This window comes from Phacochoerus africanus, chromosome 12 (genome assembly GCF_016906955.1).
Source record: "Phacochoerus africanus isolate WHEZ1 chromosome 12, ROS_Pafr_v1, whole genome shotgun sequence".
In the NCBI taxonomy this organism is placed as follows: Eukaryota; Metazoa; Chordata; class Mammalia; order Artiodactyla; family Suidae; genus Phacochoerus; species Phacochoerus africanus.
In genome coordinates, this window is record NC_062555.1 from 25,500,743 (window position 1) to 25,521,040 (window position 20,298).

Genomic DNA, 20,298 nt, shown 5'->3' on the forward strand with positions numbered 1-20,298 from the left:
GATCAAATCTATTCTAAGATATCACTACACCAGGACCAGAATGGCTAAAATTAAAGAGATAATTTCCAAATAGCTGGGGGTGCTGTAACTGCCTCACAGAACTCCTTGGCAGTATCTACTAAAACTGAAACACATATATCCTAAGATGAACAACTCATAGGCATATACTGAGCACTGTGAAGGTATTTCACAGAAAAAGGCAATTCATAAGAGCTTTAGTCGTAACAGCTCAAAAGCAGAAAGCCAGATGTCCATCAACAGCAGGACAGTAACTAAGTTGCAGGATATGATAAAATGAAAGTTAACTCACAGTAACACTCAACACCACTGATAAAAACCCACAAGTTCTATGTTGAAGAAAATAATTTACGCTGTCTGCCAAGGAAGATATACAGATGGCCAACAAGCACATGAAAAAATGCTCAACATCCCTGATTATTAGAGAAATGCAAATCAAAACTATCATGGGATATCACCTCACACCAGTCAGAATGGCCATCATTCATATGTCCACAGATAACAAATGCTGGAGGGGGTGTGGAGAAAAGGGAACCCTCCTGCACTGTTGGTGGGAATGTAAGCTGGTATGGAGGCACCTTAGAAAACTATATATAGAACTACCATATGACCCAGCAATCCCACTCTTGGGCATATATCCGGACAAAACTTTCCTTAAAAAAGACACATGTACCCGCATGTTCATTGCAGCACTATTCACAATAGCCAGGACATGGGATCAAACCCAATGTCCACTGGCAGGTGACTGGATTAGGACGATGTGGTACATATACACAATGGAATACCACTCAGCCAGAAAAAAGAACAAAATAACGCCATTTGCAGCAACATGGATGGAACTAGAAACTCTCATACTGAGTGAAGAAAGTCAAAAAGAGAAAGACAAATACCATATGATATCACTTATATATCTGGAATCTAATATACAGTGCAGATGAATCTTTTCACAGAAAAGAAACTCATGGACTTGGAGAATAGCCTTGGGGTTGCCAAGGGGGAGGGGGAGGGAGTGGGATGGACTGGGAGCTTGGTGTTAATAGATGCAAACTACTGCCTTTGGAATGGATTAGCAATGAGATCCTGCTGTGTAGCACTGGGAACTATGTCTAGTCACTTATGATGGAGCTTGATAATGGGAGAAAAGAAGAATGTATACACGCTGGACAGTAGGAAAAAAAGTATTAAAAAAAGAATAAACATAAGAATATGCAATATCCAAAAATAAGTTGAAAAAATTAAAAAAATAAAAAATAAATTAAAAAAAAACTTACGCTGTCTGGACCCATCTATGTAAAATTTAAATAACAGGCAAAATGATATTATATTGGTTTAAGGAAGATGCATAGAAAAAAGGCATGCTTAGCATTTATTAGGATAGTGGTTACCTTGGGTTGGGCTTGGGGAATTGATTGATTGAGAAATGGCTTCTGAGAGGCTGGCAATATTCTATTTCTTGACCTAGGTTGTGGTTACATAGGTATTTACTTTAGGGAAAAACCATTAGGCTCTATGTTTGTGTTTTGTGCAAATTCCTTTTTTCCATGTTTCAACACATTTATTCTCTTCTCAGTTATTAATAAAAGAACATTTTCTCAAAGAATATATATAATTGGAAAGTGAACAAAACTCCCATACTGTCCATGGGAATGCAAAAGGATCATTCGTTTTAGACTATGAAACTGTATGTTCATATAAAGAATTTTCTCAACATTTTCACAGTAAGTGTACCTGTGTATTCATGCACAAATGAATGCGTACACAGTCAAATGCAGGTACGTCCAAAAAGTATTATTTTCTGGAGAAAGAAGTCTAGAAAATTGGAGTTCCCGTCGTGGCGCAGTGGTTAACGAATCCGACTAGGAACCATGAGGTTGTGGGTTCGGTCCCTGCCCTTGCTCAGTGGGTTAAGGATCCGGCGTTGCCGTGAGCTGTGGTGTAGGTTGAAGACACGGCTCGGATCCTGCTCTGGCGTAGGCCGGTGGCTATAGCTCCGATTCGACCCCTAGCCTGGGAACCTCCATATGCTGCGGGAGCGGCCCAAGAAATAGCAACAACAACAACAAAGACAAAAAAAAAAAAAAAAAAGTCTAGAAAACACAAACTAATTCAGTGTGAAAGAAAGTGGCCATTGCCTGGGGGCCTAGGGAGATGCCAGGATGTCTACACGGGAGTGAATGTTATGATGGTGATCCCGTGGGCTCATGCAGATTAAAGCTTGCCAAGCCATACATCTTAGATATGTTTACTTCCGGGCATACCAACTATACAGCTCAATTAGGTTTTAATAGAAGTTGGCGTCACATAAAAATCTGAATCTAGAACTCTGGCAACCCAACACTAACTCCATAACCTCTCTCTGTCTCATGGGAGGGATTCTTTTTTTTTTTTTGTCTTTTTTTGCCATTTCTTGGGCCGCTCCTGCGGCATATGGAGGTTCCCAGGCTAGGAGTCCAATTGGAGCTGTAGCTGCCGGCCTATACCAGAGCCACAGCAAGGCAGGATCCGAGCCGCGTCTGCAACCTACACCACAGCTCACGGCAATGCCGGATCCTTAACCCACTGAGCAAGGCCAGGGATCGAACCCACAACCTCATGGTAAACACTGAGCCACAACGGGAACTCTTCCCCCCCCCATCCCCACGGGAGGGATTCTATCGCAGTAGCAATGAAGACTGGTGAGCAATGAAAGGTGTTTCGACTCGTGTGATCCAGGAACTCGGCCTAGGACTGTATTATTTCACTCTCTGAGGTGACAGATGTGCAAATTTCTATGGATATAATATTTCACATTAAGGCAAAGTACAAAAAAAGATAATTTATTAAGAATCTCTCATTTTCAGTGGTAGGAGCCAGAAACAAAAATCTCCAAATTTATAAAATAGACGAAAGTGTCAATGGTGTGAACACAGGGTAAATTTAAATGGCATACTTCTCTGATGTTACTAAAATAGAATTTAACACCAAAAACTTACAGATGTAAGGAGTAGGTCCATTATGTAAAGCAGCTATGTTAAATAGTTTTTCTACTAAATAGAAAAATAACATAGGCATTGTGTAAACTGATGATAAGAAATATTCCCTGTGTGTGCCAACTGGGTGGGCTGGAGAGGAAGATGTGCACACTTACCCCCCACGAGAAGCTTCTGGGACTGATGGCAGAGATGACAACGAGAGCGTGGCTGGGTTGAAGGGCACACAGGCTAGAGGGGAACGGTAACCCTGCGTGACCCATGGGGTGGAAGACTGCAAACCTCTAAGTGAGCAAAGACAGCAAGGCAGACAGAATCAGACTCCTCGCTCCTTTGGAGCAGAGGAGGCATTCAATTTGTTTGACCCTCATGCTGAACACAGAGCTTTACATGTAGTTGGGAGGCACCAAATATTTGTTAAAGTTATGTACCAGATAAACTACAGACACCTAAAATAATATGATAATTTAAAACTTTGTATATTACATTCTTAAAATGACATTAAAACCTTTGTAAATTCAAAAATTCAGACCACCATACCTGAATAACAGATGCTGATTGATTTTGAACTTTTTCTAGTTTTTCTTTTTTTAACATTAATAATTTTCTCTGTGCTAGGATTCTTCGCCAGTTTTTCTGAATGACCACTGCTGCGTTAACCTCCTTTTTTAATCGTCGTTTAGTTAGAAAAGTGATTACAGCTGACTGAATGATTCTTGCAGCTTTATCTCTCTTCTGGAAAAAAAAAATGATTTAAACACTTAATCACTTGAGATATGTAAGAAAATCATCTGTTAAATATAAATCAAGTTGACCCTGGAAGTAAAACACCTCCCAGACTTATTGTAAACTATGCTCATCTTTGGATTGTAGATACTTCCGGGCATGCTGAAATAGCAGATAGGTAGACCTGCAGATATATTTATATAATGAAACAAAGATTCCTAGGAAATACCGTCCTAAGATAATGATCATAGACATGTTTGATTTCTCACAGATGCTCAGTAATCAATATACAGGAAAATTAAATGTGGTGTGTGTCTCATCATGGTCCAGGGAATTCAAGCTTCATTTGTGAGAAAGGGATGGATTCATAGGACGAAAAAAGAGACCATAAAATAAAAAAATTCTTTCGAGTATAATGTAGCATTGCCTTGCTACAATTTGAAAAAAAGGAATTTGCAAAGAGGGAGAGGCAAATACCCTCCTTTACCACAGAATAGATGGTGGCTTTAAGGGCACAGAACACCCTGTGTGATGTGGTGCCAGGGCTGCCCAGTGGCGCTGGTGGCCAAAGAGGCCACGCCAGTGCCCTGCACATCTCCGTTTCTTACTTCTAATAATGAACTACTCTGAATAATAACATATTAAACACTAGGTGTGAGGCACCATGCTAAACACCTCATGAATGACTCATCTAACTCAGGTGAACAGGTACTGCTCCCACAGCCACGAGGGGACCGAGGCAGAGAGGTCAAGCGGACAGTCAGTCCACCGGGAGGACGGCTGGGGTTGGACAGGGGGTCTGGCTTCGGAGTGCGTGCTCTTCGTCGCTCTGCTATACTCCTCAGGGCTACACTCAACCTTCAGCTTGTCTGAACTGGAGATGATGACGCAAATGATCCCTCTAGTGGGAAGGAATGACTGACAGCATGTCTGACAGTCCTTTGTGTTGCTCCAAGGGTGGGCTCTACAGGGCTTAACTGTATATCCTACTTATTACTTGATATCACCAGTGTTGGTACCTGTGGATGGAAACTGCACAGTATGAGAACATATCTATGGAGGGGATCAAACTGCTATTCCAACAGGAAGAAGGGACTGATGGGTTGAAACAGATACTAAGGAAAGGGGGGGGGGGCATATATTGGATCACTCCTCTGAGTGAGAAAGACTAAAATTAGGCTGAGGAGTTATGTCTAGCAAGTTGATTATGCCATCAAACATCATTGTCAGTGCCCCTGTGAAGCCTATGGCCTTTAAGGCTGTGAAGATCCAAGTTAAACACACTCTCTGACACATATCACAAAGCTATAATAACCAAACTGTGTGGTACCAGCATAAAGACAGATATATGGATCAATGGAACAGGATAGACAGCCTAGAAATAACCCCCCCCCCACATTACTGGGTAAATGCCCTTTTGCAAGGGTGCCAAGACCACTCAATGGGTAAAGGATGGACTCTTCAACAAATGGTGTTGTGGAAACTGGTGTTTGTATACCCACTTACCAAAGAGTCATGTTGGACCCTTATCTTACAGAATGTACATGTATTAACTCAGAATAGATTAAAGTCCTAAACATTCAATTCAAAAGTAAAAAATTCTTAGTAAAAACATAGGGTAAAATTTCATTAACACTGGATTTAGCAATGACTTATTAGCTATGACACCAAAAGCACAAGCACAAAAGCAAAAAAGACAAATGGGATTACACCAAACTTAGAAAATCTCGTTCATCAAAGGATATAATCAACTGAATGAAAAGGAAGCCTGTATATTTGAAAAAAAATTGCAAATAATATATCTAATAAGGAAATTATATCTAGAATATATAAAAACTCCTACAACTCAACAACAAAAAATCAAATTACCCTATTAAAATATGGGCAAATGAATAGACATTTCTCCAAATGACAGATGGCCAACCAGCATATGAAAAGATGCTCAACAACACATCATCAGAGAGATGTAAACCCGAACCACAGAGAGATATTGCTAAACTATTAGAAATGAACAAAAAGAAAATAAGCGTCGGGAGTTTCTGTCGTGACTCAGTGGTTAACAAACCCAACCAGCATCCGTGAGGATGCGGGTTTGATCCCTGGCCTCACTCCGTGGGTTAAGGATCCAGCATTGCTGGGAGCTGTGGTACAGGTCACAGACACGGCTTGGATCTGGTGTTGCTGTGGCTCTGGCATAGGTTGGTGGCTACAGCTCTGATTCGAGCCCTAGCCTGGGAACTTCCATATGCTGCAGGTGTGGCCCTAAGAAGACCAAAAAAGAAAGAAAGAAAGAAAGGAATTCCCGTCGTGGCAAAGTGGTTAACGAATCCGACTAAGAACCATGAGGTTGCAGGTTCGGTCCCTGGCCTTGCTCAGTAGGTTAACGATCTGGCGTTGCCAGGAGCTGTGGTGTAGGTTGCAGACTCAGCTTGGATCCCGTGTTGCTGTGGCTCTGGCGTGGCTACAGCTCCGATTGGACCCCTAGCCTGGGAACCTCCATATGCCACGGGAGCGGACCAAGAAATGGCAAAAAGACATAAAAAAAGAAAAGAAAAGAAAGGAACAAAGTGTTGGCAGGTAGTGGAAAAGCTGAAATCTTTGTGCTCTGTTGGTGGGATTATAAAACACAACCCACAGTTACTGCTGTGGAAGACTGTATGGTGGTTCCTAAAAAAATTAAAAATAGCATTTACCATATGATCCAGCAACATCATTTCCAGGTAGATATCCAAAAGAACTGAAAACTGGGTTTGTACACCCCAGTTCACAGCAGTATTATTCACAAAAGCCTAGAGATGGAGCCAAAAAGTCCAATGAAGGATAAACGGATAAACAAAATGTGGTATAAACACACCGTGGAATAGATAACTCTGCAGCCTTAAAAAATGAAGGAAATCCTGCTACAGGCTACCACCTGGGTGAACCTCGAAGGCACATTCTAAGTGAAAGAAGCCAAGCACACAAGGGCAAATACTGTCTGATTCCACTTATATTAGGTATCTAAAGGGGTCAGAGTCATAGAGCGTAGAAAGGTGGTCACCAGGCCCATGGGGAGGAGGAAATGAAAAGTTCCTGTTTAACAAGTACAGACATTTAGTTCTCCAAGCTTAAAAAATTTCTGGAGGTCTGTTTCCTAGCAACGTAAATATACTTAACACTATCAAGTGGGAGTGTCTGGTAACTTAAGAACTACAAATAACCTAAACCAAACACTGTGAATAACTTCAAAACAGTTAAGATGGCACATTGTATGATATGTAATTCTTTACCACAATTAAAAAAAAAAATTTCAAGGGGAAAAAAAAAAAAAGACTACACTTAAGAGCTTAAAAAAAAAAAAATAACATGATGCAGTTCCAAAGTAGTATTTGAATAGAAAGCTCTAAGGACCAGGGTGGTTTTGGATACAATCGGTTGACATAAATGAAATGTAAGTTTGTAGATCTCAATCTCAAGCAAATCAGCATGGAACAACTGTATGTGATGTTAAAGAAGCTACAGGAACAAAGGAAATACATCCAAAGAGCAAAATATATTACAAAAACTAGCAACTATTTGAAAACTTAGATAAACCAATGGCAAAAGTTCCCAGGTCCACGGTCACAACATCTTAAGTCAGATTGTGTGTCGTCGTTTATAATCCTACACTGTAGCTGAGCCAACCTGTTACCAGCTTATTTTTATTTTGCTTTGGATATGGGCCGCACTTGAGGATTTACTTTGCTCGGGAGCTGGGGCCGAATCATTCAGGAAGAACTAAGGGTACAATGTGTCAAGGACCCTTGGAGAAGCCTGCTTCATTCATCAGGGAATTTGAGCCATTAGTCAATGCTTTTCTATCACCTTAATTTTTTTTTTTTTGTCTTTTTGCTATTTCTTTGGGCCGCTCCCGCGGCATATGGAGGTTCCCAGGCTAGGGATCGAATTGGAGCTGTAGCCACCGGCCTACGCCAGAGCCACGGCAACGCAGGATCCGAGCCGCATCTGCGACCTACACCACAGCTCACGGCAACGCCAGATCGTTAACCCACTGAGCAAGGGCAGGGACCGAACCTGCAACCTCACGGTTCCTAGTCGGATTTGTTAACCACTGCGCCACAACGGGAACTCCTTTTTTTTTTTTTTTTTTCAGTTTCTTTTCTTTCCTTTTTTTTTTCAGGCCACACCTGCAACATATGGAAGTTCCTAGGCTAGGGGCTGAATTGGAGCTGCAGCCTATGCCACAGCCATGGCAACACAGGATCCTAGCTGCATCCGTGACCTACACCACATCTAGCAGCAATGCTGGATCCTTAAGCCACTGAGCAAGGCAGGGCTCGAACCCAAATCTTCATGGACAATATGTTGGATTCCTAACCCGCTAAGCCGCAACGGGGACTCCTGCTTCTCTATCACTTTAAGAGGTTGAACCATTTTATTCTCAATGGATAGTTTATATTAATTACAACAATAGCAAAGAAAATATAAAACCTGGAAAACAGCTACCTCAAGGTAACGCTTACATGCTTCCTAGCTTATAATATTCCTATAAGAATACGAAGTGAGAGTTCCGATCATGGCTCAGCAGTTAACGAACCCAACTAGCATCCATGAGGACATGAATTCGATCCCTGGCCTCACTCAGTGGGCTAAGGATCTGGCATTGCCATGAGCTGTGGTGCAGGTCACAGATGTGACTTGGATCTGACGTTGCTGTGGCTGTGGTGTAGGCCAGTGGCTACAGATCCGATTGGACCCCAGCCTGGGAACCTCCATATGCTGCATGTGTGGCCCTAAAAAAAAAAAAAAAAAAAAAAAAAAAGAATATGATGTGAACCAGTGTAATGTTCAAAATGTAAAGGAAATGGTACATATGGATCTTTAGTATAATTGTCTAAGAAAAGGAGCGTGGACACCTGCAGAAAGGAGGGAAGCAGTGGTTTTCAAAAAAAGGAAATCTCCAATACTTGGACCAAAGAAATAAATCAAGAAAAGGGATCTTGTGAGGAAAAAGCTAAGAATTTTCTATAATTGACATGTGATTAATACAAGACTACACTGAGGAGAAAAGCAGATTTCATTACCAAAAAAATATAATTCATACTTTAAAAAAAAATCTTAAATCTCTCATTTAATGCCATATAAAAAGAATTAATGAAATTTTTTTTTTTTCTTTCTTCGGGCCACACCCACAGCACATGGAAGTTTGAAGACTAGGGGTGGAATTGGAGCCACGGCTCCAACAACATCAGATCCAAGGCGCATCTGTGACCTACGCCGCAGCTTCTGGCAAGGCTGGGGATCCTTAACCTACCACGTGAGGCCAGGGATTGAACCCACATCCTCGCAGAGACAACATTGGGTCCTTAATCCACTGAGGCACAATGGGAACCCTCAAGTTAATAGAATAATTTAAGGACCAGCCACGAAGGTGTTTTTCCTGAAAAAGTTCTTAAAACAATTCTAGAAGCTTCCAGAAGTACCAAGTTATCCTCCAAAGAAATGTGGGCAAGGAGGCAAAACTTGGGAAGATGATGGGAAAAGAAGGCACAGAGAATGCACGGTAGCAGAGGGGACGGCTCGTGAGTGTAAGCCACTGCCTAGTTCCAAAAGTCACTATCAAGACTGAGTGGGGCCAGGGCAAATTATTTGTTAGTGTCATCGCCAGGTCAGCCTCGGTGTGAGAGAACACAGGGTGCTTTTAAGAGCTGCCAATGTTTAGCTCCTGTACAGCTACTGAGAACTTTATCACAAATGTGCCATGATTCAAACTGAGGAGCAATCTTGGGTGAAAAGCATTTCTGAACTATTTGATCAGGCTGCTGCTTTTATTTTGATTATTCTAAATAAATACACCATTATTAGTGGGAAGAGTAGGGAGATAAGAGGGTTCAAGTAGTTTGTTCAATTTGATCCAGGAGACCACTTCTCAGATTTTCTTATTTTGTTTCTTTCTTTCCTTCCTTCCTTCTCTTTCTTCTCTTCTCTTTCTTTCCTTCCTTTCTTTTCTTTCTTTTTCTTCCTTCCTTCCTTCCTTTCCTTTTCCTCTCTCTCTCTCTTTCTTTCTTGCCACACCATGGCATATGGAAGTTCCCAGGCTAGGGGTCCAATCGGAGCTATAGCTGTTGGCCTACATTACAGCCACAGCAACGCCAGATCTGAGACATGTCTGCGACCTCCACCACAGTTCATGGCAACGCCAGATCCTTGACCCACTGAGCGAGGCCAGGGATCGAACCTGCATCCTCATGGATCCTAGCTGAGCTTGTAACTGCTGAGCCATGGCAGGAACTCCCTCAGACTATTAAAAATGACATTTTTCTCAGAACTCAAGAAAACACCTATTCTATGTTAAGGCAAATATGCACACTATTGAGGTGACAAAGGGAAACAGTAAATCACCTCTTTCTCCCTGTGCCCAGGTCCTAAGTATTTTGAGAAATAAAATGATGGAAACCAAAGTACCATTTTAGACTAACAAAGGATAATCTGGAAGGCAGTTTCAGGGCAGACATAATGAGCTGGCTAATTGGACTGCAGAATCAGACAGGTGACACCAGGGCCAAGCAGTGCTGCTAGAGGTCAAGCCTCCCAGAGTCCAGCATGAAGGGAAGAGCTAAGGCAGACACCCCCAGTTTACTTTTCACAAATTTAAAACGTGGATAAGTTATTCCACTTCCCCTGGACCAGACAAAGTGAAAGGGTGGACAGAGGCTGGAACAAACATCAAAAGAAGGAAACATCAGGAGTGAGGGAGAGATATTCATCCCCAACTCAAAACACACATGATTCTGAAAATCCTCTCCTTAATTTCCTACATTGGTGAGAGGTAAAAATGAGATCAAGAATCAATCAGTTGACTTAAATTACAATTTATGTTACGGTGTTTTCATTTTGGAGGAATACCTGGTGGTGTTTGAGATCTTTTTTTAGCTTATATTTTCTCCAAGTTGTTTGTATGAGTCGAGCAGCTCTGGTTTCTTTACGAAGATCCAAAAGCCTTGCACAAAGAAACGACAAGTAGGTAATAACCACCTAAGAGATACCATAAAAGGTGAAAACAGAAGTTCTCATGAGTCAGAGAATATACAAATTCCCACCATCTGAGCCTGATTATTAATAGCTGCTACTGGTCAAGGACCTTTCACTTGCCTTTTCGTCAGGAATGGTATTTGACATATCTGAGTGATGAATCATAGCAGGGATTCCACCAAGGTCTCTAACTGCCGATCTAACCAGTTGAAAATTTTTCTTTTCATTTTCTAGGAGTTCTTTGTATAGTTCTGAAGTATTTTCTGAAATGCAAGTAAAAGAGAGGGATCAGGTGAGAAATCTTTGGCCAGAAATCAGACGGGCTGATGAGAAAATTGGAAAAGTTAATCCACCAAAAGGGACTCACCAGGATCAAGTGCTTTAAGAGACAAATCCAGAGAGCTCTCCTCAGATTCAGAGGAGGAGTTTAACACCACGGAGCCGGTCTGCGTACACTCCACGGTCTGCGTAGTACGCTGACATATCGCGTCCAGGGGCACGTAGCAAGGGTGATAGTGGTGGATCAGGTAACATAACACACGGCCGTCTGAGAAAGACACTGTAAAATTCTCCACCTGGTTGGAAATAGCAGAAAAAGAATGAACTGGAGTTCCTGTCCTGGCTCAGTGGAAACGAATCTGACTAGCTTCCATGAGGACAAAGTTTGGATCCCTGGCCTCACTCAGTGGATTAAGGATCCGGTGTTGCCGTGAACTGTGGTGTAGGTCACATATGTGGCTCGGATCAAGCATTGCTTCGGCTGTGGTGTAGGCTGGCAGCTGCAGCTCTGATTTGACCCCTAGCCTGGGGACCACCATATGTCATGGGTGCAGCCCTAAAAATATGAAAAAAAAAAAAGGAAAATGAATGAACTGTGTTGAGATGGGAATATAGATGCCCATGGTTTTGTTGTCTGTGTTTCATTTGAATAGCTAAGACTATCACAGTGATTTCCAGTAGCACCTCATAAAATTTCACATTCATAGCCATCTTCTCACCTATTAAAACATTAGCTACTCCAAAAACAGAACATGATTATATCATTGTTCTGGGCTGGAAAGTGTTCTTCGAAAATTCATGTCCTTCCCAGTGTCTCAGAATATGATCTCATCTGTTTATGGGGTCACGGCAGATGTAAATAGTTAAGATAACCCTGGAATAAGACGGGCTCTTAATCCAACGTAACTGGTGCCCTTATGAGAAAAGGAGACAGAGAGACAGGCACCTGGGCAGAAAGTCGTGTGAAGACAGAGGCAGTGACTGCAGTAATGGGTCTGCAGAGCCAGGAAAGCTGGGGGGCGGCAGCAGCGCCAGCCATCAGGAAAAAGGCACAGAGGCGGTCTTCTCTAGAGCCTGCATAGCTCTCCAGTATCAAATTATACCACAGAATTTGTCCATATATTTGACAGTTTTTCTACTAATGATGCTCAACATACGGCAGGGGAGGACATTTAGTAACATGTGCATCGTATCAGTGCGTCACATCATTTTTCCTGTTTTATATTCCTTAGTGGGTATTTTATTCTTTATTCGTGCCTGTCAGGACAATTTATTTTCATTCATCAGCACTTAAGTGTACATTTCATACAGAAACACACTATCAATCCAACAAATGATTATGAAAGACACAGCTTAGACACAACTTAAAGAACCCAGTGGGACGAGGTTCTCCAAAGTCCCCTTCTGCACAGTGGGTTTACTTGCATTCACTCTTAAATTAAGGGCATGAGCCTTTGGCACCCCAGTTCAATGCAAACATCTCCCATTAAGACTCCCAACTAGGGCTTTTTCTTTTTTTTTTCCTTTAGTGATACATAAAATAATCAAGCATTTACATTGGTGACAGATTAGATGAAACTAAGTATGTGACAGTACCCTCACTCATTAGAGGAAAAGTTTGCTTACATAAATAAATCAACTACATTATTCAAGAAATTAAAGAAAACATTTTATGCATTACGTTTCATTGACTTTAACTGGAATTAATTTAAAGAAACTGGGCTTGTGTAATAACCCATCTGGGAAAAGAATTTGAAAAAGAAAGGATCTATGTACCTGTGAGACTGATGTACTCTCTGCACACCTGAAACTAACACAACTTTCTCAGTCAACTCTACTCCAATAAATAAAAGAAGAAGAAACTGGGCTAAAACAAAGAGCTTACTTTTTTATTGTAGAAGCTGCAGACAGCATTTACCCAATCCATCAGTAGCTTTATGCTTTCACTATACTGTTCGAAGTGACCACTATGCCTCTTATCCTTTTTCTTACTGATAACAGCATCAGAACGGCACGACAGTGCAAACATTGTTTTCTTCAAACTCTGCGTGCGCTTTAAAAAGTCAATTTCTTCCTTTAACTGATCTAAATTAAGGGAAATCTCCACCTGAAAAACAAAAAGAGGGTAGGTATGTTTAATTTTTCATATACTATTTTTGACCCACAGAAGCTGAAGTCTTCTACCAACATTATTATTTTTTAATTTTTTATTTATTTTTTTTGTCTTTTTGTTATTTCTTGGGCCGCTCCCGCGGCATATGGAGGTTCCCAGGCTAGGAGTCTAATCGGAGCCGTAGCCACCAGCCTACGCCAGAGCCACAGCAACGCGTGATCCGAGCCGCGTCTGCGACCTACACCACAGCTCACGGCAACGCCGGATCGTCAACCCACTGAGCAAGGGCAGGGATTGAACCCGCAACCTCATGGTTCCTAGTCGGATTTGTTAACCACTGCGCCACGACGGGAACTCCCCAACGTTATTTTTTTAAAGGCAAACACAATCTACACGTTAAGTGATGGGATGTGTACTGATTAAGTGCATGGATCTGCGGCTCTTTGCCTCCATGCCAAGCCTAGGTTCTAATCTCACCCCTGCTTCCGATCAGCGATGTGACCTTAATTCCAGTCTCCTCTCCTTTTAGCGGTGTTGTGAAGATTGATTGGAATATATATAAAGCAATGATCATAGTTCTTGGGACAGAATAAAGCCTGGTTAGTAACAGTTACTATTGTTAGTCTTTATTGATGCAAAGTGCTTTTTACAATCAATATTGAGGGAGTTCCTACGGTGGCTCAGCAGTAACAAACCCGTATCCATGAGGATGTGGGTTCAATGCCTGGACTTGCTCAGTGGGTTAAGGATCCGGCACTGCTGCGAGCTGTGGCATAGGTCGCAGAGGAGGCTCGAATCCAGCACTGCTGTGGCTGTGGCATAGGTTGGCAGCTACAGCTCTGATTTGCCCCCTAGCCTGGGAACTTTTATATGCCACAGGTGTGACCTTAAAAAGACAAAATAAAAAAAATATTAAAATTGATAAAAAGTACAAAATGTACAGAATGCACAATACCTGAAAAGTCAATGCTATCTTCCAAAGCAGTGCCAGGGTTTTTTCTCTGTGCCTATCTACGATATCCTTAGATAGGATTGTATTTCCTGCAAATGGAAAGACAGTCCATTAGCACAGTACACATACATGCCAATTTTCAGTGAGAAGAAAAGTTTTATTGTTACTCAATTTTTACCAAGTTCATCATTCAGCTGAACACCTCGTGATTTAAGAATTTCAAAAACAATATCAACATTGTGCATCTTTTGAAGACGACTTATTGCAGGAATCCTGAGTTTCTTTGAGAGATTCCAGTTTCGTGTGAGAAGTTCCATGGTTCGCCTAACAATAAAGGAATTTTCACATGAAAAAAAAAAACACGCACAATAAAACCATACATGAAAAATTAACTTCGTAAATAAAAACACATGGAAAATGAACTTTATTTAAAAGCAGTTATCACCCACATCAATCCTTCCAATTTAAAAGGTTTTATTTAGGTTAGAAAGACTCCAAAACATGATCTCAAAACTTTGTTGTTCTGTAGTTAGCGACTGGAGTTTTTTCTCATTTTAAGCCTGGGGAGTAAGGTCTCTGAACAGAATGTAAGAACAAAAAATAAGGTGTACATACTCAAACGCACACATGAACAACAGAGTTCTATAGGGAAAGGAAAACAGACATTTATTGAGGGACTACTGTAGTCTACACATCAAGCGTGTGCTTTCTTTTCTCATTTTAGATCTGATGGCAAATCCCACAATCAGGGGGTATTATCCCATTTCTGGCAGGTGAAAAAACCAAAGCTCAGGAAGTTCCCTTGTGGTGCGACAGGTTAAAGATCTGGCATTGTGTGACTGTGGTGTGGGTTTGATCCCTGGCCATGCCGCAGGCACTACCAAAACAAAACACCAGGAGTTCTCACTGTGGCTCAGCGGAAACGAATCCGACTAGGAACCATGAGGCTGCGGGTTCAATCCTTGGCCTCGCTCAGTGGGTTAAGGATCTGGCATTGCTGTGAGCTGTGGTGTAGGTTGCAGACTTGGCTCGGATCTGGTGTTGCTGTGGCTGTGGTGTAGGCCGGTGGCTACAGCTCTGATCAGACCCCTAGCCCAGAAACTTCCATATGCCAAGAGTGTGGCCCTAAAAGGACAAAAAGACAAAAAAAAAAAAAAGACATTTTTACCAGTTTAAATTCAAACCCTTAGTATTGCCTAAGTCATCAGTGTTTTGTCTACTAGACAATAATTGCTGCTTCCACAGAAAAAGCAAGTCCCAACTAATTACTGTATATAGCTAAAATTTGACAGAACTGTTTACAGGCCATAATTTCTCAAGGTTAGAAAGTAACCTATGATCCTCCTAGGCCAACCATGTAATCAATACCTGGAGCATTCCTGAAACACTGGTCTGACCCTCACCTAGAGGGTCACTGGATTCGCCGTCCCCAGGTATTCTCAAATGACCTCAGGCATTCTCAAATGACCTCAAAGACTTATGATCATTGTGCTGACACTGAAGAAAACAGAAACTTGATAGGCAAGATCATGTCTCTTAACTGGTTCCTGACCCAGGACAAAGCATCAACACCCAACACCCAACGGGAAGGCCTTATTATAACTCCTACAAAAGCACAAAAATGTCTTTCAGAGAAAGACAAATATCATATGATATCACTTATATGTGGAACCTAAAATATGGCACAGATGAACCTATCTATAAAACAGAAGCAGACTCACAGACATGGAGAAGAGACTTGTGGTTGCCAGTGGGGAGGGATGGAGTGGGAGGTTGGGGTTAGCAGATGTAAGCTGTTAGACACAGAGGAGGTAAACAGCAAGGTCCAACTGCACAGCACAGGGAACTATATTTAACGACCCATGATATACCAAAATGGAAAAGAAAACGAAAAAAATAATGTATATGTACATATAACTGAATCCCTTTGCTGTATAGCAGAAATTAACACAACCTTGTATATCAACAATTTCTCAATTTATTTCATTTTTATTTATTTTTTTGGTCTTTTTTGCCATTTGTTGGGCCACTCCTGCGGCATATGGAGGTTCCCAGGCTAGGGGTCCAATCGGAGCTGTAGCTGCCAGCCTACGCCGGAGCCACGGCAACGCGGGATCTGAGCCGCGTCTGCAACCTACACCACAGCTCACAGCAACGCCGGATCATTAACCCACTGAGTAAGGGCAGGGACCTAACCTGCAACCTCATTGTTCCTAGTCGGATTCATTAACCACTGCGCCACGACGGGAACTCCCAATTTTTCAATTTAAAAAAAAGTGGAACAAACAAAAAACCAAAGATGTCTTTCATCATGAAAAATTCCATTGAACATAAAGCCAATAACCGCTCCTCTTGGACTGTGAAAAAGGTCTAAAAATGTGAATTTCTAATGGCCAGAAAACAGATGTGATGGCTTGGATTTATGAAGTGATCAAATTAAATACAAAAATAGTATGAAAAACATTTTCAGCAAAGGCTCTAGCCTATGTGGGAATTACTCAAGTGAGAGGGAGCTCTAAGGCCTGTTACACCTTGATGTGAGAATATAGGGTCAGAAAAGAAAAAAGGGTCCATGGAACTTTAATTTAGAAGGGAACCAGGGCATGTACGCTGCCTTTGAAGAGCTGGGAATTCACAGAGATCTGGGGATCCCTTCCTCTCAAAGCTCGAACGTAATATAAACTAGAGAGTGCCCTAGAAACAAGACAAAGGCCTCCCAGACCCGTGTCTTCAAGAAGCCCTACGCAGTCCAGGTCAAAGGCCGTGCCTTCCAAAACCGGCTCTGCTAACTCACGGGAGTCATGCCAAAGCCAAGGCTGAGGACTCCCATTGGTTAGCGAGTTAACACCACGTGATCAGATGCAGCCCCCCCCCGCCCCCACCCGTCCAACTCAGGCAAGCCACTCTGTCTCCGTCTTGCTCTTCCTCACAGAGAAAGCAGGGTTAACATGGGCTCAGTGATGGACGCAGCACTCTGACATGAAATGTTGCTTAAACATTTGACAATTTAATGAGTTCCATGCTTTCCCCAACTCCTACTCTGGGGCATCAGTGGTTTCTACTCTCAGAGCCTGACACCTGCCAATAGGGAGGAAAAATGTGCGTAGGAGACACATTTCAGGGCTTAAACTTAACACCATTTCCCCATACTTATCCTGACATTTTAAAAGATTTATTCCATTACACAAAGGAGCAAGAATGATTGTGCATGTACTGAAAAAAGTGTTTTCCAGAAAATTTTATTTATTGTTTGCTTTTTAGGGCCTCACCTGCAGCATATGGAAGTTCCCAGGCCAGGGGCCAAATAGGAGCTGCAGCTATAGGCCTACACCACAGCCACAGCAGCATGGGATCTGAGCCCCATCTGTGACCTACACCTCCGCTGCGGCAGTGCCAGATTCTTAACCTACTGAGTGAGGTCGGGGATTGAACCTGCATCCTCATGGATACCATTCGGATTCTTAACCTGCTAAGCCACAACAGGAACCCCTAGAAAATTTTAGTCTGTGCCACTGAGCAAAAATGACTCCATTTCTTATACTCACACAAGACGTACTCCGCACTGCAAGTCTATAGCAAGATTTGTAACAGCAAAGTCAAATTCATCAAAAGGTGTCTGAACGTGGTTCACAGGTAACCCCAGGAAGCTCAGGTGGCGAGAAAGGTCACCTTCACCACCTAGGAAGTCTCGTGAAAAAGCCAGAAGAATTTCCTTACTAGCCTAGGAGAAACGAGTGGCAGGTAATATATTGCATACTGTCATTTTTGTTTACAATAAAAACAAATTCTTCAAATCATTCTGTGCATATAGAAATGAAGTAAAATTAAGAGCAGTACAAAAAGATGGTCAGTTTCCTTTCATACAGTAACAATGCAAACCTCATGAATTTCCAACTTAAGATTTTATAAGAAGATGCTCATACTTAATAATATACTCTAAAGATTAACATTAATCTGATAACATACTAACTCAGGAAAGACGTTTTCCCCAAAATTAATTCCTCAGATACACAGTTTCATTCATTTTCAAGTCAGAGTGAGCACAGGATGATGTGCTGGTGAAAAGTCAACCAGGGAGGCAGGGTTAGAGTTAACAGGACACAGTAGGTAGGGATTCCTATTCTATTCCAAAGTGCTGCCTTTTGGAAACCTCACTTTTTCTAAGGAGAAAAGAATTCAATAAAAGCAAGCAAAAGTCTTATGTGCAAACTATAAAGCTTAAAATATAAAATGAAAACAGTACCTTGAATTTAGCATCTTTACAGAAGAGACAAGGATCATGGTCAATAAGTCTGGAGATTTTAGCATAATCAAGGAAACAAACCAACAGTAACAGCTTTTTCAATGTAAACTTTGACAAAGATTCTTCGTGTCCTGAAATAAAGTACCAAAAAAAGCAAAGCAAGTTAATCTGTGCAACACAAAAATTTAATTTGGTTTTGAAATATTTTTTTCTCTTTTTTTTTTTTGCTTTTTGGGGCCATATTCGTGGCATATGGAAGTTCCCAGGCTAGGGGTTGAAGTGGAGCTACAGATGCCAGGCTACAACCATAGCAACACGGGATCCCAGTCGCTTGTCTGTGACCTACACTGCAGCTCAGGGCAACACCTGTCCCCCGACCCACTGAGCAAGGCCAGGGATGGAACCCACACCAAATATTTTTTCATTCTGCTGTGGTCTTAGTCTACACGTTCCTACTAAGGGACCTTGAGATATATCTTATATTTTAAAGTCAAATTATTTTGTAATTCTTTATTCCAGAATATAAAACTCCTTATATTTATCTCCTTCTCTTTTTAATCGGAACCATAGCCGCTGGCCTACACCACAGCCATAGCAACGTGGGATCCCAGCTGGGTCTGCGACCTACACCACAGCTCACAGCAACGCTGGATCCTTAACCCACTGAGCAAGGGCAGGGATTGAACCCGCAACCTCATGGTTCCTAGTCGGATTCATTAACCACTGAGCCACAACGGGAACTCCCAAGTACAAGGATATATTATACAACACAGGGAACAGAGCCAATATTTTGTAATAAGTACAAATGGAATTAACCTTTAAAAATTGTGAATCATTAAGTTGTATGCCTGAAACTTATATAATATTGTAAATCAACTATAATTAAAAAAGCAAAAGTTACAAGTTTTACCTTAAAGTTTTCTACTAACACGGTACTAGGAAAAAAAAACCATTAATAAGCATAAGGAACCCACTGCCCGCCTGTTTTAGTGCTTTGTATGTACGAATTCATTTAATACTCGGGATGGCTCTAGGGGGCAGGTATTTCCATTTCATGGAGGAAACAGAGGCACAGAAACATCAAGTGATTTAGTCTGTTTCACACAACAAGTATTTAATGAGCTCCAACTATAAGCAGGCACCACCCTAGGTGCTACGTTTACAGTAGCAAACTAAAACATGCTCTCCATAGGGCTTGCAGCCTCCTGGGGAGGGCTGGGCGGGCAGCGGTGACAGGTGTACGTAACTGTAGTGCTACATCGAGGGGGGACCTGCTGGGGGTACAGGCAGGGAGGTAGTGGAGAAGCCTATTTACACGGCTGTCTCTGGAAGGTAAAGCTTCAGCAGAGACAGGGACAATGACGAGAAGCCATTCACGCAGGGTGGGGAGAATGCAGGGTGGAGAGGCAGGACCACGTACCGTCTCTGTACAGATGTGGCACAGTCGGGTGCCTGTACTCGGCTGCGATATCAGGATTCCACAGTAAGCGATTCAGAATAAACACTGCCAGCCCTGTGACATCACTGTTGTCTTCCAAAGGAATGAGTTCTCCATATACTGTCTAAATAGAAATGCAGGTGCAAGTCAGGACCCTGTCATCTCTGAGGAGCAAAGGGACACGCCACGACGTTCTAAGGAACTGGCCATGCTCCACTTCCTAGACAACATGGGAGGGACAGGGATGCTTGCCAAATGACTTCTTTGAAATGAACACGTATGTTTGGTGCAATTTTTAGTGGGTGTAGTATACTTCACAACAGAAGACGACAAAGGCTCAGGAGGAAGATAAGTTCTTAAAAATCATATGACAGGAGTTCCCGTCGTGGCGCAGTGGTTAACGAATCCGACTAGGAACCATGAGGTTGTGGGTTCGGTCCCTGCCCTTGCTCAGTGGGTTAACGATCCGGCATTGCTGTGAGCTGTGGCGTAGGTCGCAGACGCGGCTCAGATCCTGCGTTGCTGTGGCTCTGGCGTAGGCCGGTGACT

The 20,298-nt window shown here is 42.1% G+C and overlaps 1 protein-coding gene across 1 annotated transcript in view; it reads right to left on the reverse strand.

The window, feature by feature from the left end:
* Nucleotides 1-20,298, reverse strand: part of ASPM (assembly factor for spindle microtubules) — a 65,093-nt gene that overhangs the window by 18,864 nt on the left and 25,931 nt on the right. The window contains exons 8-17 of the mRNA XM_047755220.1: nucleotides 19,732-19,873; nucleotides 18,312-18,442; nucleotides 17,614-17,789; nucleotides 14,247-14,392; nucleotides 14,072-14,157; nucleotides 12,889-13,110; nucleotides 11,092-11,299; nucleotides 10,845-10,987; nucleotides 10,599-10,727; nucleotides 3,528-3,722 (exon numbers count right to left, since the gene is read on the reverse strand). Of these exons, the coding sequence (XP_047611176.1) occupies nucleotides 3,528-3,722; nucleotides 10,599-10,727; nucleotides 10,845-10,987; nucleotides 11,092-11,299; nucleotides 12,889-13,110; nucleotides 14,072-14,157; nucleotides 14,247-14,392; nucleotides 17,614-17,789; nucleotides 18,312-18,442; nucleotides 19,732-19,873 (1,578 nt within the window). The remainder of the gene's footprint in view (nucleotides 1-3,527; nucleotides 3,723-10,598; nucleotides 10,728-10,844; nucleotides 10,988-11,091; nucleotides 11,300-12,888; nucleotides 13,111-14,071; nucleotides 14,158-14,246; nucleotides 14,393-17,613; nucleotides 17,790-18,311; nucleotides 18,443-19,731; nucleotides 19,874-20,298) is intronic.